The sequence below is a fragment of the Symphalangus syndactylus genome, chromosome 22 (genome assembly GCF_028878055.3).
Source record: "Symphalangus syndactylus isolate Jambi chromosome 22, NHGRI_mSymSyn1-v2.1_pri, whole genome shotgun sequence".
Taxonomy (NCBI): Eukaryota; Metazoa; Chordata; class Mammalia; order Primates; family Hylobatidae; genus Symphalangus; species Symphalangus syndactylus.
The window spans coordinates 39834711-39857308 of NC_072444.2; the positions used below are offsets into that span (position 1 = coordinate 39834711).

At 52.8% G+C, this 22598-nt stretch overlaps 2 protein-coding genes across 11 annotated transcripts in view; one reads left to right on the forward strand and one right to left on the reverse strand.

The window, feature by feature from the left end:
* Nucleotides 1-14248, reverse strand: part of LOC129471892 (sphingomyelin phosphodiesterase 4) — a 37382-nt gene extending 23134 nt beyond the window's left edge. Inside the window, exons 1-8 of one of the 8 annotated variants that reach the window (XM_063631256.1) lie at nt 14113-14248; nt 8127-8210; nt 6497-6583; nt 5087-5229; nt 4856-4931; nt 4369-4477; nt 4200-4252; nt 3924-4075 (exon numbers count right to left, since the gene is read on the reverse strand). In XM_063631256.1, the coding sequence (XP_063487326.1) occupies nt 3924-4075; nt 4200-4252; nt 4369-4477; nt 4856-4931; nt 5087-5229; nt 6497-6583; nt 8127-8165 (659 nt within the window). In that variant the 5' untranslated portion in view covers nt 8166-8210; nt 14113-14248. Of the gene's footprint in view, nt 1-3923; nt 4076-4199; nt 4253-4368; nt 4478-4855; nt 4932-5086; nt 5230-6496; nt 6584-8126; nt 8211-13063; nt 13203-13302; nt 13580-14112 lie in introns of those variants that run through there. The other 7 variants (XM_063631254.1, XM_063631257.1, XM_063631255.1 and 4 more) reach the window with 7 other exon arrangements.
* LOC129471907 (mitotic-spindle organizing protein 2B) lies at nt 13645-22588 on the forward strand. Of its 3 annotated transcripts, XM_055261020.2 has the most exons (4): nt 13647-14301; nt 14503-14651; nt 15657-15836; nt 22330-22588. In XM_055261020.2, the coding sequence occupies exons 1-4, from the start codon at nt 13904-13906 to the stop codon at nt 22485-22487; spliced, it is 885 nt and encodes a 294-aa protein (XP_055116995.2). In that variant the 5' UTR covers nt 13647-13903; the 3' UTR covers nt 22488-22588. The 3 variants fall into 3 exon arrangements, with proteins under 3 accessions (XP_055116997.2, XP_055116995.2, XP_055116996.1); XM_055261021.2 differs by lacking the exon at nt 15657-15836 and having other exon boundaries at nt 14132-14301; XM_055261022.2 differs by lacking the exons at nt 14503-14651; nt 15657-15836 and having other exon boundaries at nt 13645-14301.
* The last annotated feature ends 10 nt before the right edge of the window (nt 22589-22598 follow it).

Consider the following 22598-nt stretch of genomic DNA (forward strand, 5'->3'; position numbering starts at 1 on the left):
GGGGAGAATCAAAAGTGGATGTTAATACTACTGATAATTACATAGTCTCCATACATCTTCCCAGTAAATTCTCGTTATCAATTTTTTTTTTTTGAGACAGGATCTTACCCTGCTGCCTAGGCTGGAGTGCACTGATGCAATCACAGCTCACTGCAACCTCAGCCTCCTAGACTTAGGCCTCCCAAGTAGCTGGGACCAACACCACCATGCTTGGCTGATGTTTTTCTTTTTAGTAGAAACAAGGTCGTGCTATGTTGCCCAGGCACTCACTATTAATTTCTTTTTTTTTGGTTGAGATACGGTCTCACTCTGTAGCCCAGGCTGGAGTATAGGGGCATGATCTTGGCTCACTGCCACCTCCGCCTCCTGGGTGCAAGCAATCCTCCCACCTCAGCCTCTCAAGTAGCTGGGATTACAGGTGCACACCACCACGCCTGGCTAATTTTTAAATTTTTGGTAGAAATGGAATTTTGCTATGTTGCCTGGGCTGGTCTCACACTCCTGAGCTCCAGTGATCCGCCCACCTCAGCCTCTCAAAGTGCTGGGATTACAGGCATGAGCCACCGCGCCCAGCCTCATTACTATTTAATCTGGGCACAAAGTAATTATTTTACAATGGAAAAACCTGACCCGGTGATAAAAGGGCACCTGGCAAGGACCAGGTGTCCCACTACGGTGCTCCTCCCAACAAAGCCCATGCTGGGCCTAGTCACCAGCAAATACCAGACAGCCTGAGGGGCGGCCGCACGCTCTGGAGGGGTCAAGGTCTGGAAAGACAGAAAGGCAAGGGACCATTCCTGACTGAACGGGAGTAGAAATATCACTGTTTACAGTGGGTGAGCCTTTGAAACATCACTGCACACAGTGTGTGGCCTGGTGGCAATACTAACTTCCTGGTGTGGTTACAGGCACTGTGACTGTATAGGATAATGCATTCGCTTCTAGGAAATACACTGAAATATTAAGAGGTCAAGGGGTGTCATATGCTGTAGCTTACTCATATTGGCTTAGAGAAAAAAAAAAAACACATACAATAGAGGTGGAAAACAACGGATGCAGCAAAGTGTTAACAATTTGGATATCTGGGTGAAGGGTCTATGAAAGTTTCTTTTTTTTTTTCCCCTGAGACAGGATATTGTTCTGTTACCCCAGGCTAGAGTGCAGTGGCACACTCACAGCTCATTGCTCCTGGGCACAAGTGATCCTCCCACCTCAGTCTCCTGAGTAGCTGGGACCATAGTTGCACATCACCACACTTGGCTAATTTTTTTTTTGTAGAAATGAGGTCTCCCGATGTTGCCCACGCTGGTCTTGAATTCCTGGCCTCAAGCGATCCTCCCGCCTTGGCCTCTCAAAGTGTTGGGATTACAGGCGTGAGCCACCGTGCTCAGCCTGCAAGTTATTTTTATTATGCGTGGAAACTTATTTGTAAGTCTGAAGTTATTTCAAAATAAAAAGTTAGGTGTGGTGACTTGCACCTGTAATTCCAGCTACTTGGGAAGCTGAGGCAGGAAGATTGCTGAGGCCAGGAGTTCAAGACCAGCCTGGGCAACACAGCTAGGCATCCCCATATCTCCGCAAAAAAAAAAAAAAATGTTAAATTAGCTGGCTGTGGTGATGCATGCCTATAGTCACTGAGGTGACAGGCTGGCTTGAGTGATGACTGTGCCACCAAGTGATGATTGTGACACTGTACTGCAGCCTGTGTGACAGAGTAAGACCGTCTTTAAACATACATAATGGCTAGGCTGGGAGCGGTGGCTCACGCCTGTAATCCCAGCACTTCAGGGGGTTGAGGCGGGCAGATCGCTTGTGGTCAGGAGTTCAAGACCAGCCTGCCCAACATGGTGAACTGTCTCTACTAAAGATACAAAAATTAGCTGGGTGTGGTGACAGGCACCTGTAGTCCCAGCTACTTGGGAGGCTGAGCCAGGAGAATCACTTGAAGCAGAGACAGCGCCACTACACTCCAGCCTGGGCAACAGAGTAAGACCCTGTCAAAAAAAAACAAAAAAAACAAAAAAAGCCCACAATGGACCAGTGTGGTGGTTCATGCCTGTAATCTCTGAACTTTGGGAGGCTAAGGCAGGAGGATTGCTTGAGCCCAGGAGTTCTAGAGCAGCCTGGGCAACATAGCAAGACCCATCTTACAAAAAAATAAAATAAAAGCTAGGTGTGGGCGTGCATGCTTATAGTACTAGCTACTTGGGAGGTTGAAGTGGGAGGATCACTGATCTCAGGAGGTCAATGTTGCAGTGAGTTGTGATCACAACACTGCACTCCAGGCTGAGCAAACCAGCCAGGCCCTGTCTCAAAAAAAAAAAAAAAAAAAAAAAAAAAAAAAAAAATGCTGGGCGCAGTAGCCCACACCTGTAATCCCACCACTTCGAGGCCGAGGTGGACGGATTGCCTGAGGTCAGGAGTTTGAGGCCAGCCTGGCCAACATGGTGAAACACCGTTTCTATTAAAAATACAAAAATTAGCCGGGCATGCTGACCTGTGTCTGTAATCCCAGCTACTTGCGAGGCTGAGGCGGTAGAATCGCTTGAACCCAGGAGGCGGAGGATGCAGTGAGCCAAGATCGTGCCACTGCACCACTCCAGCATGGGTGACAGAGCGAGACTCCATCTCCAAAAAAAAAAATAAATAAAATAAAATGAATAAATAAATAAACCCAAACCATATATATATAATTTCTTTTCTTTTTTTGTGTGTATGTGTGTGCACAGTGGTGCGATCTCAGCTCATCACAACCTCCACCTCCTGGGTTCAAAGGATTCTCCCGCCTCAGCCTCCCGAGTAACAGGCGCCTACCACCACGCCCAGCTAATTTTTGTACTTTTAGTAGAGACAAGGTGTCACCATGTTGACCAGGCTGGTCTTGAATTCCTGACCTCAGGCGATCCCTCCACCTTGGCCTCCCAAAGTGCTGGGATTACAGGCGTGAGCCACCACTCACAGCCTACATATATAATTTCTAATAGAAAAAATTAAAATAAAAAACCCAAAAAGTTAAAACAAGCAAAAAAACCAGGCATCAAAAAACTGCTTGGCAGCTGAATTCTGCATCTAAGAGGGTGTGAATCTGCCTCACCTCCAAGTCCTCCACACGATCAGCAACATTTCAGGGTCACTGATCACTGCCGCCACCTGGGCAGCATCTCCTCCCTGCCGCTCCCTTTCTCCCCTCCACCCGCTGGGGAATCTGTCCACATGTGAATTGTAGGTAAAGGCCTGGCCTGCCTTACACATGCTAGCAGATCTGGGGTGGGCCAGCATCTGCAGGAAGAGGCCTGCATGCAGCTTCCTGGGGAAGGCGATGGGCCAGTGAAATTAAGGAGGGTCGGAGGTGCACAGGCAGCTGCTGCTGGGGCAAGAGGGTCTCCTGGGAAGTCGGCCAAGAGAACCTGCGTTAGTGCCCACTGAGGACCCAGGACAGCCAGGCATGAGAACCCCTGGTTCACACTCCCGACCAGTGCAGGCACACATCAGGCTTAGCCTGTTTGGACTGGCAAAACAGGCTCTTTGGCCCAGGGCCTCCCCTTCAAGACCTGCTCCTGGGGCCCATAGAGATTTCCATTTTTTTTGCTCATAGGACAACCTTTCCACCCTCTCACTGACTCAGACACCGCCTGTGGAGAGGGCTGCTCCACACACAACACAGCCCATTCCCATGCAGGCCGTAGAGGCCTCCAGGGACCTGATAGCTTCAGTGATGGCCAAAGACACTGAACACTAAGGACAGATTGCCCTCCACACCCCCACCCTCCAGTCTGTGCTAAGACAGCTGGGGGTGGGGAATGAGGCATAAGAAAAATTTGGGAACCCTGGACAAAGGGTGGCAACATTGTCCCTGTGGGCAATGCAAGTGACCAGGCCACTCCCTTATGGAAGGGCCAGGTCTTAACAAAGGGCAGCCTTACCTGGGAGGTGGTGAGGGGCTGGTCCCCCCTGGGCTGGAGGAGAGTGGCGGGGGCACACTGCCTTCAGTGGGCAGGAACCATGACAGGTACCTGTCCACCAGGATGAAATAGGCACAGTCTGAAGTACGGACGTGGAGGGACACAGGGAGTGGCTGGAAAACCAAGCTAGTTGTTAGCGTGGGCTCTGGACACTGCCAGGCAACCAAGCACCAACAAGTGCAGGGAAGCCCTGGGTCGTGGCCTCACCTCTCCCAGCAAAAGGCATCCCTTCCCTACCTTCTGAGTGATGAGGCTCAAAGCAAAGAAGAATATGTAATACTCGAACGGATCTGACAGCAGCGTCAGGGGCAAACACGCAGGGTTGATGAGCCACCACCCCCAGCCCCGCCAAGGTCAAGTGCTGGGCCACCCAAAGCCTCCCTACCTCAGGGCCACCAAAGGATACTCAGGGCCAGGTTCAGACCAAGGCCCCCAGTAGGGGTGAACTGGACCTTGTTGTGGTACAGAGGACTGTCAGGGAGGATGCACTCCTGGATGGACGCCTTCACAGGACCCTGCAGAGAGAGGCAGTGAGGCTTGTGGGCAGGTGCTGGTGAGTAGTGCCCAATACGCAGTGCCCCACATGCATAGCAGCACTTTGGGAAGGCTGCTGAGGAAGAGACTCACACACAGAACCCACCTGTGGGGACAGTGCCCTGCCTCTGAGCAGTGCCTGAACAAGTCTTTGCTTAGAACTTCTCCTACCATCTCATAAAAAGCTGCAGACAGCAAGGGTAGCAGCCATGCAATACCCATTTCCTTTGCCTCTCATACCCCCGGAACGAATCACTCCTCAATTTGCCCTTAGAGGACTGGAGGAGATTGCCCATCACCACAGGGCTGTGCAAGGCCCACTGCCCCGAGCACCACTCTCACCACTATGGTTTACTTACAGGCAGGTAGGAGACAGGAAAGTCAAACTTATAGTCTTCAGCTTGAAGCTTATAAACCAACTTCATCATTGGGCCACTGAACATGAAATTGAACAAACAAAAACAGGGCAAATGAACTCCAAATTATCTTGCTTTGATTGTTTCTTAATCTTAAGAAATTCAGAGAGTGGTTTAAAGGTGGAATCACCATGAGGAATCGCCCAGCCTCTCGCCAGTGACCAACCTACCTACCCAGGGTCAAGAAATTCCATCACGATGCTGTACTCCACAGGATTCACGCGCCCCTGTAAGCAGCGGAGGTTCCAGCCAATGAGGACACCATCTAGGCTGCCGAAAATGCTCTCTACCAGCCATGGGAAGATGGTGTGCAGCTCCTGAAACAACGTGTAGTGAGGCCACGGGCAGGACCAGCACCCACTCCTGCCCTGGCTCTAGTCCTGCACCACCTGCTGCTCAGCTCCCTCTGAGGAAGCCACTCCCTGGCTGAGACCTATGGGATCAGCCCTGCACCCAAAGGAAGCCTGGTGCTATGGTGCCAATGACGAGAGCAGCTTTGGGTTCTTCCAATGGGGCACATGGCATACCAAGCAGTGTTGCTTTAGACTTGGGCCAGTTAAGTAAGTCAGCCTCCGATCAAAATACATTTTTTGTGTGTGACAGAAGACTAAATTAAGAAAAATAAATAAATTTAAAAAATAAACAGAAACAATGAAGAAAATAAAAATATATAAAATAAAAAAATAAACAAAATACTTATTTTTTGAGACAGAGTCTCACTCTGTTGCCCTGGCTGGAGTGCAGTGGTGCAATTATGGCTTACTGCATGCAGCCTTGACTTCCTGGGCTCAAGCAATCCTCCCACCTCAGCCTCCTGAGTAGCTGGGACTATAAGCACACACCACTACACTCAGCTAATTTTTAAATTTCTTGCAGAGATAGGTTCTCAGTATGTTGCCTAGACTGCTTCTGAGCTCCTGGGCTTAAGTGATCCTCCCACCTCGGCCTCCCAAAGTGCTGAGATTACAGGCATGAGCCACCACAAAAAAAGATTCTTCAAAAAGTGATGGAAACTTCTGACTTGAAGGATGCTCCATCAGAAAGGAAAGCAACATCCTTTCCAGAGTGAAGCCCCTGAAACCTAACTGACCTATTGCCATTTGGTATTAACTCCTTGTCTAGGCCAGCTTCCTGGGCCTGACAATTTCAGGTGTGACTTAAATACATATTTTTAGTATTTACATCAGGGTTTCTCAACCTTGGGGCTATTGACATTTTGGGCTAGATACTTCCTTGTTGCAGGGAGCTGTCCTGTGCTTTGCAGAATGTTTCCAGCGACCCTGGCCTCTACTTCTTAGATGCTAGTAGCACACACTCCCCATCTACCTCCAGATGTGACAACCAAAAATGTCTCTGACATTGCCAAGTGTCCCCTGAGGGACAGAGCACCTGTGGCTGAGAACCCCTGATCTACAAGTTCACATGTTTAAATGTGTCCATAAACATAATGGTCATGATAATGGCCAGGCCTCTGTGCCAGGCAGTGCTCGGGGTTGGGGCGGGGAGGGAAATTAGGAATTATAATAAAGTTCTTCAAGGAATGTATAAGACATGCTCCAAAGAGAGACGTTAGCAGAGCTATACCTTTGCTGGAAAATCCTCAATGACTTTAACCAAGTCTTGGCACTGCTGTGCAAAGGGCTTATTTATAGAGTCAGCTTTCAGGCTAGCCTAGAAGACAGAACAAAGCAAAAAAATCACGATGACATTCACTCTGCAGCTTTTAGTGATACTCTGGCTTGAGTCAAACAGAAATCCAAGCAATACGTTATGAGTCAGACCCATAACCAATGGCCTGGTTCCCCAGCCCCTCATGTGTGTCAGTGGCCCGAAGAGTACTACTAGGATAGGCCGCAGTTCTACGCTCTCTGGACCAGGAACTATCAGCCTTGTTTCCCAGTACCCACTCAGAGTGCTGCACATGATCAGAACAGGATTGACTTCTACCAATCCATAAGTAGGGGTTGGTCCCAGAGTCAGCCCCAGAGCCAGAAGAGGATCTTGATTGTGTAAGGGCACCCCTCACAAACCACAGAGTACCACTGAGTTTGTACGCATCAACTGGAAATTTCCAGCCTGATGGACCACCATGATTACACCGTTGTGATCATCAGTAAGAACACCCAACAACATCATGGCTATTGCAGAAGCTCTCTTAAATGAGCTGTCCTTTATTCAGTAGACACTGAATCTACTAAACCAATGATCTTAAAACACAGGGCAGACAAAAATTATAGACAGCTTCAGCCAAGTAGACACTAATCATGAAGGCAATGGAGAGGCCAGAAAAGACTCAGGACAAGGACTAATGAAATCTAGTCGTGGAATGTGAGGAAAGCACCCTGACTACAAGGAGAAAAAGGGCGTCTGTGCGAATGGATTAAGATCAGGAGAAACGGCTAGAATTTCAACCTAGAGGGCTCTGCCAAAGGATATCTAAAGCCTTGTCTACCTCCAAACGAGGGTGGATTTCACAGTGCTTGAGACAGAGATGGAGATCTGAGCTGTCTGGCCATGGGCCAGACCTGTTGACTCTAGTGGGGTGCACTGAGGAAGAATGTCCTTCCACATAAATGTTTACAAAAACACCTCCTAAGAACTAAAATTAGGAACTTTCATCACCAATACTTGCCTCATATCTAACTTCTCAGTATCATTTTTTTTTTCTTTTTGAGTCTTTACCATGTTGCCCAGGCTGGTCTCAAACTCTTGGGCTCAAGTAATCCTCCTGCCTGAGTCTCCTCAGTAGCTGGAACTCCAGGCATGAGCCACTGCCCCCAGTTCTCAGCATCATGTTTAATACTTAAAGTGCAACCTAGCAGCCCCCAGCACAACAGTGTCTCCATTTTTCACTGATGACAGTTATGACTGATTATTAGAATGCTTCGTATCTATTTAAGAATTTATAAGTCATGAACATTCTGATATACATCCTTCTCACTTGCTCTTCCTCCTCCTCATACCCTTGGGAAGTAGAGAAAATAGAATTTGAATGAATTTGTATGAGAAAACCCAGAGCCCAGAGGCTGAGTAACCCCAAGGTCCTGTAGTAATAAGGAGGCACAGTCAAGTTAAGGAGTCTGCCATTGTTTCCATCACATGCCCCTAAAAAACCACCACTACAGAGTTCTTCAAGTCAATGGGAAGAACACTCAAGTCCCACAGCTAGAGAACTATGGCCACACTGACACTCATGCGAGCAGTTGATATTTACCAGTAGAAAGCTGGGCTGCTGCAGGTGAGGGAACGCCATAGCAGCCTCCAGTGGAGAGTTGAAAATGGCCTTCTTAGCAAACCACTGTGGAAAAACAAAGACAAAATCTCAACATCTGTAACACCGCAGAATCTTTTTATATTGTTTTTTTAGACACAGGGTCTTGTTCTGTTGCCCAAGCTGGAATGCGGCAGCACGATCATAGCTCACTGCAACCTCAAACTCCTGGGTTCAAGCAATCCTCTCATGACAGTCTCCTGAGTACAGGCACGTGCCACTATGCCTGGCTAATTTTCTTTTTTTTTTTTTAGAGACAGGGTCTCACTACATTGCCCAGGCTAGTTTGTCAGGCTGTGATGCCCAGGATCCTGGCCTCCACTGATCCTCCTGCCTTGCCCTCCTAAGTGTTGGGGTTACAGGTGTGAGCCACTGCACCTGGCCCTAACAAAATATTACATAGTTTCACAATGTCCAGGAGAATATCACACATTACATTACCAATTCGCAACACACATTACATTGCCAATTCTCATCTCTTATTTATTGATTAGAGACAGGGTCTTGCTTGGTCGCTCAGGCTGCAGTACAGTGGTGTGATCATAGCTCATTGCAACCTCAAACTCCTGAGCTCTAGTGATCCTCCTGAGTCAGCCTCCCAAGTAGCGGGGACTACAGGCAAACATCACCAAGCCCAGCTAATTTTTGTACTTTTTGTAAAGATGGGGGTTTCATCATGTTGCTCAGACTGCTCTTGAACTCCCAGACTCAAGCGAACTATCTGCCTCAGCCTCCCCAAGTGCTGGGATTACAGGCGTGAGCCACCACGCCTGGCCAGCAATTCTCATCTTTTATAGAAACACTGTTCTCAGCCAGGCACGGTGGCTCCCGCCTGTAATCCTAGTACTTTGGGAGGCTGAGGCAGGAGGATCACCTGAGGTCAGGAGTTCAAGACCAGCCTGGCCAACATGGTGAAACCCCAAATACAAAATACAAAAATTAGCCGGGCATGATGGCAGGTGCCTGTAATCCCAGCTACTCAGGAGGCTGAGACCAGAGAATCACTTGAACCCAGGAGAAGGTGGTTGCAGTGAGCTGAGATCACACCACTGCACTCCAGCCTGGGAGGCTGAGCAAGACTCCGTCTCAAAAAAAGAAATACTGATGGGAGGGACAGCATTAGGAGATATACCTAATGCTAAATGATGAGTTAATGGGTGCAGCAAACCAACGTGGCACATGGATACATATGTAACAAACCTGCACATTGTGCACATGTACCCTAAAACCTAAAGTATAATAATAAAATTAAAAAAAAAGAAATACTGTTCTCCTGCAGCCCACAGTGGCCAGCTTCAGAGCCGAGTTTGTGGTACTGAATTCTTGGTAATGCTTGTACAGCATTTGTTATATACCAGGACTTGCTCTAAATGCTCTCTATATATCTCCCTATTTAATCCTCAGTGGTAGGCAGAATTCTAAAGATAGCAGCCCAAGATTCCGGACCCGTTTGTTCAATGAAATACTCATCTAGGTACTGCTGTGACGGCATTTTGCACATCCAATTAGAGTCCTAAGTTAGTGGCCCTTAAGTTACAGAGTAGTCCCCAGCTGACAGCCAGCAAGGAAACAAAGGCCTTAGTTCTACAACTCCAAGGAACTGGATTCTGCCAGCAACCTAAATAAACCTGGAAGCAGCTTCTTCCCTAGAGTTTCCAGATAAGAGCAAAGCTGCCAACACCTTGATTTTAATCTTGTAACACACAGCTGAGCTTGCCCGGACTTCTGCATACATAACTATGAGATAATAAACGGGTGCTGGTTTAAGCTGCTAAGTTTGTCATACAAGAATAGAAAAACCAACCTCGCAACAACCCGATGGGTACAGATGTACAATGACTGCAGGTCAGTACAGATGATGAAGGAGAGGCAGAAATGGGATAACTCACTTACCCCCACCCAGCTAGTAAGTGGCAGAACCAAGATTCCAATACAACGACCGCCTCACAAAACTCTGAGACAGGGACAAATCCCCTCCATATTACTTGTGCACTATGCAATGAACGGAGGGGAAGAGCAAGCTCTGCGAAGGGAGCCTTTGAATAAGCCATCAGAAAACTGGGATCAAAGGCCAGGCGCCATGGCTCACACCTGTAATCTCAGCACTTTGGGAGGCCATGGTGGGCAGATCACTTGAGGCCAGAAGTTCGAGACCAGTGTGGCCAACATGGCAAAACCCCATCTCTACTAAAAGTACAAAAATTAGCTGGGTGTGGTGGCGGGCACCTGTAGTCCCAGTGACTCGGGAGGCTGAGGCATGAGAAATGCTTGAGCCCAGGAGGCGGAGGTTACAGTGAACCAAGATCACACCACTGCACTCTAGCCGGGGTGACAGAGGGAAACTCTGTCTCAAAAAATGGAAAAAAAAAAAAAAAGAAAGAAAGAAAAAGAAAGAAAACTAAGACCAGCTTTCCAGATTCCTACCTCTCAGCTCACCCAGGTCAGAAATGAAAAATGCTCAGACCTAGACTTCACAGACAGGAAGTCTGCCAAGTCCCACTGGTGGGCTAGTTAGTTTTCCTGGCCCAGCTCTGCCCACTGCACAAATAAAGGCACTGGGGTGGCACCTGGCAGTCTGTGGAGGAAGAGAGGCTGGGTGTAAAGAGGCCACGTAGGCAGTTGTAGAGTGAGAGGAGACAGGAATCTCTGCCTCTCGGCAACAGGAACATCTCCCAAATTTTTTCAATTTTTTTTTTTTTTTGAGATGGAGTCTCGCTCTGTCGCCCAGGCTAGAGTCCTGTGGCGCTATCTTGGCTCACTGCAAGCTCTGCTTGGGTTCACGCCATTCTCCTGCCTCAGCCTCCCAAGTAGCTGAGACCACAGGTGCTGGCCACCACACCCGGCTAATTTTCTGTATTTTTAGTAGAGACGGGGTTTCACCGTGTTAGCCAGGATGGTCTCAATCTCCTGACCTCGTGATCCACCTGCCTCGGCCTCCCAAAGTGATGGGATTACAGGCATGACCCACCGCACCCAGCCTCTTTTTTTTTTTTTTTTTTTGACTGAGTCTCACTCCATCGTCTCACTGCAACCTCCACCTCCAAAGTTCAAACGGTTCTCGTGCCTCAGCCTCCCGAGTAGCTGGGATTACAGGGGCCTGCCACCACAGGCTGGCTAATCTTTCTATTTTTAGTAGAGACCGGTTTCCCTATGCTGGCCAGGCTGGTCTAAAATTCCTGGCCTCAAGTGATCGGCTGTCTCAGCCTCCCAAAGTACAGGCTTTTTCAATCCTTTTTTGAGATGGAGCCTCGCTCTGTTGCCAAGCTGGAGTCCAATGGCATGATGTTGGTTCACTGCAACTTCCGTCTCCCTGGTTCAAGCAATTCTCCTGCCTCAGCCTCCCGAGTAGCTGGAATTACAGGCACATGCCACCACGTCCTGTTAATTTTTGTATTTTTAGCAGAGATGGGGTTTCACTATGTTGGCCAGACTGCTCTGAAACTCCTGACCTCATGATCAGCCCGCCTCGGCCTCCCAAAGTGCTGGGGTTACAGAGGTGAGTCACCGTGCCCAGTCGCTTTTTTTCCTTTTCTTTTTTCTTTCTTTTTTTGAGATAGTCTCGCTCTGTCGCCCAGGCTGGAGTGCAGTGGCGCGATCTCGGCTCACTGCAAGCTCCGCCTCCCGGGTTCAGGCCATTCTCCTGCCTCAGCCTCCCGAGTAGCTGGGACTACAGGCGCCCGCCACCACGCCCCGCTAATTGTTTTTTGTATTTTTAGTAGACGGGGTTTCACGTGTTAGCCAGGATGGTCTCGATCTCCCGACCTCATGATCCGCCCGCCTCAGCCTCCCCAAGTGCTGGGATTACACGCGTGAGCCACCGCGCCCGGCCAGCTTTCTTTCTTTCTTTTTTTTTTTTTTTTTTTTGAGACGGAGTCTCGCTCTGCGCTCTGTGGCACAGGCTGGAGTGCAGTGGCGCAATCTCAGCTCACTGCAACCTCCTTCTCCCGGGTGCAAGCAATTCTCTGCCTCAGCCTCTCAAGTGACTGGGATTACAGGCGCCCGCTACCACACCCGGCTAATTTTTGTATTTTTTACTAGAGACGAGGTTTCACCATCTTGGCCAGGCTGGTTTTGAACTCCTGACCTCGTGATCCACCCGCCTTGGCCTCCCAAAGTGCTGGGATTACAGGCGTGAGCCACTGCGCCCGGCCTCAATTCTTAACCTAGCTATCAATTGCAGTGTTAAAGAAAAACGCCTCAGTCCTAAGGTACCTGGTCAAGATAACGCTGCACCACTGCAAAATGATCAAAGCAGCATTAAACTGTGCACTGCTGGATAAGTGCGGAGCTCTAGAGATGATGAAGTGGAGAGCATCTCTGCTCAGAAGAAGCTTTCATGGGCAGCGACTGAAAGAATGAGGCCCAGAGGAATTTCTAGGAAATTTCCAAAAGAGGAAATTCAAACCCGAGAATTCCCAAGAGGTGTCTCCCACACCCCTGTTCTCTGACCCTGCCATGGCCACCCTCCCCCGTCACAGGTCTCTGCGTGCCGTGCACCTAGAGTCCACTTCATCGCGACTCTCCAACACCTATTTTCTCCAGGAGCTGCTTCAGACCTCGTTTTGTTTTGTTTTGTTTTGTTTTTCTGAAAGCGACAGCCCTTGGGCAACGCCAATCATTCCAAGCAAATTCTGTCATGCCAAGACCTCCCTCAGCAGCACGCGCTCACTTGTTCCCAACTCTCCTGCGAATTGGGCTTTGGGAGCCTCCGAAACCAAGGCTCGGAGAAGTGAGCAAACAGGGGAAGGGGTCGAGCCGGGACCCACACCCGGCTCTTCCTCCCACACTGCCTGTTGAGCCCAAGGCTCAACTTCAACACAAAGCTCTCCTTCCCTCAACTCCTTCAACGAAGGTTAACCTTCAACGAACACCTACCGGACCGGGACAGAGTGTACGAGCCGCGCGGGAAGGTGGCACAAAGGCATGGCCCAGAGGGGTGGCAGGAAGACTCAAGCGGGGCCCTCCACTCCCCAGCCTGCCCGGCCTGGGCAAAGCCGGCAGAGCCGGCGGGCCAGCCCGAGTCCTGGGGCTCGCGGAGGAACGGAGATGCCCTCCGCAGGGGCTCGGGGAAGCCCCCAGGGCGCCGGACCGTCTCACGCGCCCGTCCCGCGCCACTCACCTGTGGGACCCATACCGTCGCCCGCCTCAGAGGTGGAAGCCGCCATTCCGCCACGGCGCCGAAATGTCGTCATCAAGCTACGCGCAGAGCCACGCCCCGCGGCCGGGCGGGAAAAGCGCTTCTACCTCTTTGGGCCGTTACCTCAAAAGGCGCGTGCGCAAAGCGAAGGCCGGCCGGGCGGAGAGGGGAAGTGGAGAGGCAGGAGTGCGGAGGAGGGAGTGGTCTGTAGCTGAATGCGCCTGCGTTGTGGCGGCCTCTGGCGCCCTAAGGTAGGGCTCACGCACTTTCTCCCCAGCAAGGAATGCGCGTGCGCGTAAGCAGGGTTGTATATTAGTGCCCCCCCCCGCCCCGAAAAGCGACCCATAGTGGTGCACCGGCGCGGACCAGAAAATTGCACGCTTTCTTGAAAGAGGCATTTACTGAGCGCCCAATGTATGCCTGGCACTGGGCTGGGTGCTGCCACCTAAGCGAGCACGACCAATGCAGTCTATCAGGGAGGCCCAGATCGCCAAGCAGCGGGCCCCTGCAGTCCGCCATGCCACTCCCGACGCCTAGAGCGCCGCTCAGCACACCGTGAGCGCCCAATAACTGTTGGGCTCCAATGACGCCGCGGAGGCAGCCCCGTCCCCGCGCTCCCGCCGCTGCCGCCGCTCCCGCCGCTGCCGCCGCTCCCGCCGCTGCCGCCGCTCCCGCCGCTCCCGCCGCTGCCGCCGCTGCCGCCGCTCGGGCAGCCCGGGAGGCCAGACGCTGGCGCTGCAGGGAGAGGGCGGTGGGCGCAGCCGCTAGGGGGCGCGGCGGGGCGGGGCGCACCTTTCCGTGGGCCGCGTGGATGGCGGCGCAGAGCGTAGGTCCTGGGTCGGGGTCGGCGGCGCCCCCGGGGCTGGAGGCGGCCCGGCAGAAGCTGGCGCTGCGGCGGAAGAAGGTGCTGAGCACCGAGGAGATGGAGCTGTACGAGCTGGCGCAGGCGGCGGGCGGCGCTATTGACCCCGACGTGTTCAAGTGAGCGGAGTGGGTGAGGGCCGCATACTCGCTAGACACTCCCGACCTCTGCTCTCCGGGTACGCCCGGCCCGCTGGTCGAGAGGAGCCCCGGCTCCCCGCCCTCCACCCCCCACCCCCCATCCCCGTCCTTGTCGGGTCTTCAGGGAGGTGGCCGCGCTGGGCGGAGAGGGCTCACCGGCCCCGCGTCTGTCCCCGCCAGGATCCTGGTGGACCTGCTGAAGCTTAACGTGGCCCCCCTCGCCGTCTTCCAGATGCTCAAGTCCATGTGTGCCGGGCAGAGGCTAGCGAGCGAGCCCCAGGACCCTGCGGCCGTGTCTCTGCCCACGTCGAGCGTGCCCGAGACCCGAGGTCAGAGCTGGGCCCGCTGTCCCTGCCCCAGTGGCGGGGGTGGCGGGCGGGGAGGGGGCAGGCGCGGCACAGCGGCGGCGTGGCCCTGAGTGGCCAGGCCTGTCTGTCGGTCTAGGCCCAGCACCTGCAGGGCCCATCCGTGGGCTCTGCTCCCGGTCTTCGCTGCCAGCCTTAGGAGGCACGCCCAGGTCAGGTGGACGCAGAGTGCGTGCCCCAGGGTGGTCCAGGCTGGGCTCCTCCGCTTAGCTCTTTCCCACCTCTTCCCTCAGGCCTTCATCCTACAAAGTCGGGAATCAAGACGGTTTGGGGCTGGGCGCCGTGGCTCACGCCTATAATCTTTGGGACCCCAGGGCGGGAGGATCGTTTGAGTCCACGAGTTTGAGACCAGTCTGGGTGACAGGGTGAGATCCTGTCTCTAAATGTTTTTCAAAAGACAGTCTCGATCTCTGCCCTGTGGTATACAGCATCCAGGGAAGTGCCCAGGGAGCAGGGCAGGCAGAGGTCTTCCTGCCTTTACCCCACCTGGGCCCAGTTCCTGCGCAGGGGCTTGGCCAGTATTGGTCAGCTTCCCTCTGATGATTGCAGGAAGAGAGTTAGACGCAGAACTCCCAGGGTGCAGAGGCCTGCGGGGTCTGAAGGGCCTCCTCCCTCTCCAGTGTGGTGACTGGGCTGAGGAGATGCTGGGACTGAGAGTGTCATGGTGGAGCCTCCGTCCCTGCTCATCCTCTCCGCATGTTGCTTCTGCTCCGGATGGCTCTCTCTGAAATGCAGCACAACCTCCCAGGCCAATGGAAGGAGGCCCAGAGCTGGCTCCCTGCCTGGAAGCACAAGGAGACCCAAACAGGCATCCTGAGAAGGCATGGAGAGCAGGCTGCCTTCATGGGGGGAGTGCCAGGGCCTGGGCACCCACGCCCCCTGACCCAAGAGGGCCCGGGCACCTGCGTGCTGGCCTCTTCACTGACCCTCGCTCTGTCTGCTCTCTTTGTGTCTCTCTCTGACCTCCAGAGGCCTCCTTTCTCTCTGCCAGGAACAGTAGCCCCCCTGCAAGGCCCTCCTTTTCCTCCAGCCCGCAGCCTGCGGCCTCTCCGGTTCTGCTCCACAGCCCGGCTGCCACACACTCGCCTCTCTCTCCAGGCCCCCCGGGTTCCCTCCGCCTCTCTTGCTGCCTGTTCTCTCCTTTTGCAGGTTGCGTTTATTGGCTTGTCTCTGGGGGTTGGTGCTCTCCCTTGTTTCCATGGAAGCTGCCTGGCCCCAGGAGGCCCAAGCAGCTTTGAGCTGCAAGGGCAGGACCATGCAGGCCACCGCTGCTCTGCCGCTTAGCAAAGGGCACAATTTCTGACTTGGTTTGTTGGAGACATGGTGTGGCAGTCTCTAGACCCCACAGACGGGCTGGCATCCGGAGACAGGACCAACACCCCCACACCCCAGAGGCGAACTGTGGTGAGTGTAAAGAGCCCCACTCCAGGGGAAGACAGCTGGCCGGGTGCGGTGTGCTGTGCTGGAGAGCACGGCCCCAGGCGTGACAAACACCTCGGCCTCTTAGAAGTTGTCCCCTACCTGGACAGGAAGTCTGGAGGCTGAAACAGAGACTCCCACCTTCCCAGAGTCTCCTGGGCAGTGCCACACAGATGCCATGTGCTGGTCCCATGGCCACACTCCAGTACTCAGCCCCTTGCCTGCCTCACTCCTGAGTTGGAACACTTTCCAGGTGTCACCAGGTGTGATCAGGAGCCCAGAGCCAGGGGCCTGTGAGAGCCCAGGGTATTTGGTTGCACCTCCTGCATGCGCCTCCTGACAGCACCCACCTCACTGTCACCCAGAGCTCAGGCCCAAGAGAGGGTGGAGAGGGGCTGAGGGACAGGCCTGTAGTAGGGGTGTATGCACTGCAGGCTGAGATGAGCAGTTGAGGGGCAAGTGTCCAGCAGGAGAGAGAAACTTGGAACAGAGTCCTTGTCACTCCAGGGGATGTTGCTGCTCACTCAGCACTCACTCAGGGCTCTGGGTGCCAGGCCCAGCTCTCAGGGCAGAGGGCGTGGCAGGGAAGTGAGATGATCACACTCAGTCCAGTGAGAGGCAGTGAGGAAAACCACCAGCGAGACCAGTGTGGTGGCTCACATCTGTAATCCCAGCACTTTGGGAAGTCAAGGCAGGTGGATCCCTTGAGCTCAGGAGTTCAAGACCAGCCTGGGCAACATAGCAAGACCCCATTTCTACAAAAAATACAAAAACTAGCCATGCAGGGCTGGGCACGGTGGCTCACGCCTGTAATCCCAGCACTTTGAGAGGCCGAGGCGGGCGGGTCTCGAGGTCAGGAGATCAAGACCATCCTGGCTAACATGGTGAAACCCCGTCTCTACTAAAAATACAAAAAAAATTAGCCAGGCATGGTGGCAGGTGCCTGTAGTCCCAGCTCCTTGGGAGGCTGAGGCAGGAGGATGGCGTGAACCTGGGAGGTGGAGCTTACAGTGAGCTGAGATCGCGCCACTGCACTCCAGGCTGGGGGATAGAGCGAGACTCCATCTCAAAAAAAAAAAAAAACTAGCCAGGCGGGTGTGGTGGTGGCACCCATCTGTAGTCCCAGCTACTTGGGAGGCTGAGGTGGGAGGATCGCCTGAGCCTGAGGGGGTTGTTGCAGTGAGCCGAGAGCTTGTGACTGGACTCCAGCCTGGGCAACAGAGCAAGACCCTGTCTCAGAAAAAAAAAAAAGAAAGAAAAAAAAGAAAAACTGCTAGCAATGGAGATAGGAGGAGGCTTCAGAGCCCAGAGAGCAGCAAGGGTTACACAGGGCGGAGCAGGAGAGGGGTCGGCAGAGCCCCACAGGTGTGAGCTGGGGCAGTAGGAGGGGGTGGGTGAGGCAGAGTGCTGTCCAGGTGCTGGTAGGCCTGGGGCAGGAGGAGGCAGGTGGGAGGTACAGTCAAGATGTATGTGGGGGTTGTGGCACTGGAAGTGCAGGCATAGAGGGGCCGGGAGGATTAGGGGGTGCCATGTGAGCGAATGGGGGCTCCGAGAGAATTTACCCGAGGACAGGAGTGGCCTGGAGTGCGGGGCCCCTCAGGGCCATTTGTTCCTTGAGGGCTCTGTCCTGGAAGCATAGCCCAGGTCCTGTAGGCTGGGTGGCAGAAAGCCAGGACATGAGGGCACGGAGGCCCCATGGGGATAGAGTGGAACCTGAGGAGGAGGTGGAGGGGAATGGGGCAGACGTGGGGCCACACCAGGAGTGTGCTTCGGAGTGAGAGGCAGAGGCCACAGATGGAATGCTGAGAGCTCTCTGAGGCCCACATGTTACAGCATCTGACCACACAGAGCTCCGGCTGCCCTGGTAATGGCAGAATCTGGGATGGAGGACATAAGGGGGATTGTCAGAGTGATCCAGCTGGGGGGCATGGAGGCCATAGATTTCCCACAGGACTCGGGTGTGGAGTTCTCCAGGCTGTAGGCCAGGCCCTCTACAGCTTGCCTCTGTGAGCTGCCGCAGGCACCCTGGGTCCTCTGGATGCCTGTCCCCCAGCCATCCAGACGGCCTGTGGGGACAACCACCACCAGATTCACTCATACCCACGGGGAGGGGGAAACAGAAAACCCCAGAAGCACAGAGGGGTGATGCTTGTCTTGGTGAGAGTCTGGAGTCATTGAGGGAAAAATAAATTCAGTCAAGCGTTCTATATAAGTTTAGGGAAGCTATACGTTTTAAAAGTTGTCCAGAGCATGCGTGTGAGATGACATTTGGAGTGTGGAAGCTGTCTCACCTGAGCTATGCTGCCTGATACAGGAATCTCGGGCCACACATGGCTGGTGTGGTCATTGCACTGCGTGTGTTATGCACAGCAGATGCCAAAGGACTAGTACAAAAGGAAATGCAAAAAACCCACCACACCTTAGGAGGCCGAGGCTGCTGGATCTCTTGAGCTCAGCAGTTCAGGACTAGCCTGGGTAACACAGGGAGACCCAATCTCTACAAAACATACAAAAATTAGCAGGGCATGGTGGCACACATCTGTAGTTCCAGCTACTTGGGAGGCTGAGGTTGGAGGATTGCTTGAGCCTGGGAGGTTGAGGTTGCAGTGAGCTGTGACTACACCACTGCACTCCAGCCTGGGTGAGAGAGTGAGACCCTGTCTCAAAAATAAACAAAAAACCCCAAAGTGAATGAGGCTGGGCATTGGTTCACACCTGTAATCCCAACACTTTGGGAGGCTGAGGCAGGAGTATCACTTGAAGCTCGGAGTTTGAGACCAGCCTGGGCAGCATAGCAAGACCCCACCCATCTCTACAAACAAACAAGAAAAAGAACAAAGGTGAATGCAACATCTTATGAGTAACTTATGTACTGATTACATATTGAAATAATAAGTTGGATATTTTAAATTAATTAAAGTATTTGCGCTAATTCTGCATTTTCTTTTACTTTTTATTTATTTATTTATTTTTGAGACAGTCTTGCTCTATCACCCAGGCTGGAGTGCAGTGGCACACTCATAGCTCACTGCAGCCTTAACCTCGTGGGCTCAGGCAATCCTCCCACCTCCTCTTGAGTATCTGGGACTACAGGTGCACATTACCACACCTGGCTAATTTTTTAATTTTTTGTAGAGATGGAGGTCTCACTGTGTTGTCCCAGCTGGTCTCTAGCTCCTGGCCTCAAAGGATCCTCCTGCCTTGGCCTCCCAAAGCACTGGAATTACAGGCATGAGTCACGGACCCCTGCTGAGCCAGGCTGTTTTTAACATTCAATGGTCATTGACTATCTTTGGCACTTTGGAGGGCCCTCCAGGGACCAGGTGTAGGGGCGTCAGTCACCCCGCCCTCACACCCCAACCTGCAGCCACACTTGGTTCAATCCCACTGTCTAGCCCGTCTGACTCAGTAGCCCCTCCCGAGGGAGCAGGGCTAAGCAAAGCTGGTTTTCCCACTGCAAGGCACTGCAGGCCCTTCTATTCTGGGCCTTCTCATCCTTCATAAAGTGAGAAGGCCTGAACAGGGCTCCCCACTAACCCCGAGAGCATGCAATTCCTGAAGATTTCCAGGATTTTCTTAATATCAGTTATGGCTTAAAGTTATGTTGGTTTCACATTTCCAGGGTTTGTCAACCCTGTCAGATTTAAAGATAAGCATTATTAGCCAGGTGTGGCCCCATGCTTGTAGTCCCACCTACATTGGAGGCTGAGGCAGGAAGATCCCTTGAGGCAGTGAGTTTGGGGCAGCAATGAACTGTGATTGCATCACTGTGCTCTAGCCCAGGTGACAGAGCAAGACTCAGTCTCTAAACCCCTCTCCCCCACCACTCGAAAAAAAAAAAAAAGCATTATTTGCTTTTTTCTGCTTCCCTCTCATCCTTGTTTCCAGAAAGGACTGGGTCATTACTGAGGGGAGGAGAGGAAGCTCAGATGGCGGCAAGCTGAAGGGAAGCCGGCTCTGAGTCAGGCCCAAGTCTACGGCCTGCCATGCCATGTGCCGTGGGGAGCTGAGAGTGCATGGGCACCTAAGCACCCAGATTAGGCCGTGGCTACAGAAGATCTGACTCTGTCTGGCCTGGCCTGCAGAGGGACTGTGGCCTCAGAGGAGGATGCTGGCCCAGTGTGGGAGCTGCTGCAGGGTGGCGAGGCCCATCTGCTCATGGAAGACAGAATCCTTGCCCCTTGACCAGTGGGGACTAGAATAATGGCAGTTTGTACCACAAGAGATGCGTGGTGGCCATTGTCTGCTTTGTGCCTGTTTCACGAATCACTGCTGGGCTGAGGTGGCCAACCATCACCCACCACGTGTTCCTGACTGCGCTCCTCCTTGGCTCAGGGCAACCCTGACTCCATCTTTGTTGAGTCAAGTGTGCCAAGCTGACAGAGTTCCAAGCATGACACCGCTGTAACCCTCACCACCACCAGGCAAGAATGAGCAAAGATCTCATTCTCTGAGGAAGAACTCCCCGGAAACTCATGAGCGCCGTCCTATCCCTGCAGGATATGGGGAGAATTTTGTGGTATTAGCATAGAAAGGGAGCTGGAGGTGCCTCTGGAAGAGCGGGGGTCTCTGCTTGTTCAAGGTGACAGATGGTGAAACAGAAATGACCTAATGGATCCCTGGACACCCGGTTGCATCTTTTCTCCAGGAATCCAGTTTCCCATTGCAGGGTACTTGACTACACTTGCTAAGAGGCCAGGGAAGGACCAGGATTGAGGCTGGGTGTTCTGTTGGCTGCACCCTTGTCTGGAGTCACCCTAAAAGTGGTGGCAGGGGAGTTCCCGCAAGGGACTGCCCCAGACCTTTCCAGGATGAGAGCCAGTTGGGATTCCAAAGGAAGAAACACTTAATGCCAGGGTGGTCAGTCCAAAGCATTTGTTAGGGAACTTACATACAGAGGGGGCTGCAGTGTGCCCTCATGAGGGACAGCCAGGAAAGAGGTTGTGCCTAGGCACACCGCACTGAGGGGGTGGGGTGTGGAGTTTCTATGAGGGTGCAAGGAATTTGGCTGGGGTGGGGCCAGTTTCCATGTGCTTAGCAACATGTCAGATCTTTCAGTGTTCCAGGCAACAACCTAAACGTGTATCAGTGTCTGGGAACATGCAAGCCCCAGCCAGGATTTGAGCCTGCAGGGGAACATGTAGCTGATTCGGTCAGAGTGATCAAGGCACTTCCCCAGTCAGGACAAAGGAAACGCTAGGGGGACGAAATGGGGGACCCAACACTGAGTCAGGCAGGGGACACATGCCCTGTTTAGAGCCCATGGGCCAGACCCTGCCAGGCCAGAGCAGGGGAGAGCCCTGGCCAAGGCACTCCGCATGGGGGGCTGTGACCCCATGGGCAAGTCTGCTACCCGGCACTTTTGTACCTTGGAGGGTCCTCTCAGTCTTGCTGATGCTGTCAACATCCCGAGCCCAGGGAAATCCATCCCATTAAAATAAAGCTCTGGCCCAAGTGTGGTTGCAGATCTTTTTTGGCTATCTTGAAGAGTAAAGTAAGCAAATTACAAATCAAAGAAACTCTGAACCAGTGGTCTTCATCCGAGAGAGCCTCTGGTGGTCAGAAGGAAAGTCTCAAGCCTTCAGACTGTGGCAGGAACCCTGTCATGGAATCTGGCAGCTGAACCCAAAAGCAAGAGGCTTGACCACTGCAGAACACTCGGGTAGGTAGGAAACAATGAAAGAGCTTCCAAAATCAAAATCAGAAACCCAATTCCAGGACTTGGTGACTGCAGTACTTCCTGCGTGTCACCATCTGGGGTAGCTCAGATGTACAGTCCAGCGTGAACACACCTTGAGGATGAGGCAGTGCATCCCTGCTGCTGCTGCCGCTAATGGCACCATCAGGGCAGACTAGGTTTGCTGACCAGGCTAGGTGTGGACCAGCGCACCTACCTTTCCCTAAATAGGCCCTTTTAAAATGTTCCCTTTTAAAATGTGGCATGTGTCCTTTTAAAATGTTCCTTTGGCAGTGTGCTCCTTGCATGGCTTCACTCCTCAGACACATCCTAAAGGGTCCCCTACACACTGCCAAGGGCTTCTGGGGCATGACCTGTCTTTAGTGGTTCTGAGTCTCAGGACTTGGGGCTGATGCAGGGCCTCTAGCTGAAGCGACTTTGATGGAAATGTGTAGACCCAAATGTTGCCCAAGGAGTACAAGTACAGCAGGTGCTGCAGTTACGGGGCGCGCCCATTCCTAATTGTTGTGCTTTATGTCTCCTTAGGGAGAAACAAAGGCAGCACTGCCCTCGGGGGAGCATTGGCCCTGGTGGAACGCAGCAGCCGCGAAGGATCCAGCCAGAGGATGCCACGCCAGCCCAGCGCTACCAGGCTGCCCAAGGGGGGCGGGCCTGGGAAGAGCCCTACGCGGGGCAGCACCTAGGATGGGGCAGAGACTTGTCACATCTTTGTCCCCAGCAAAGGCTACGTGTTATCTCCTTCAGTTGATAATAAACCTTTCTGAGATGCAGAGGGTCCAGGTCAGACGTTCTCT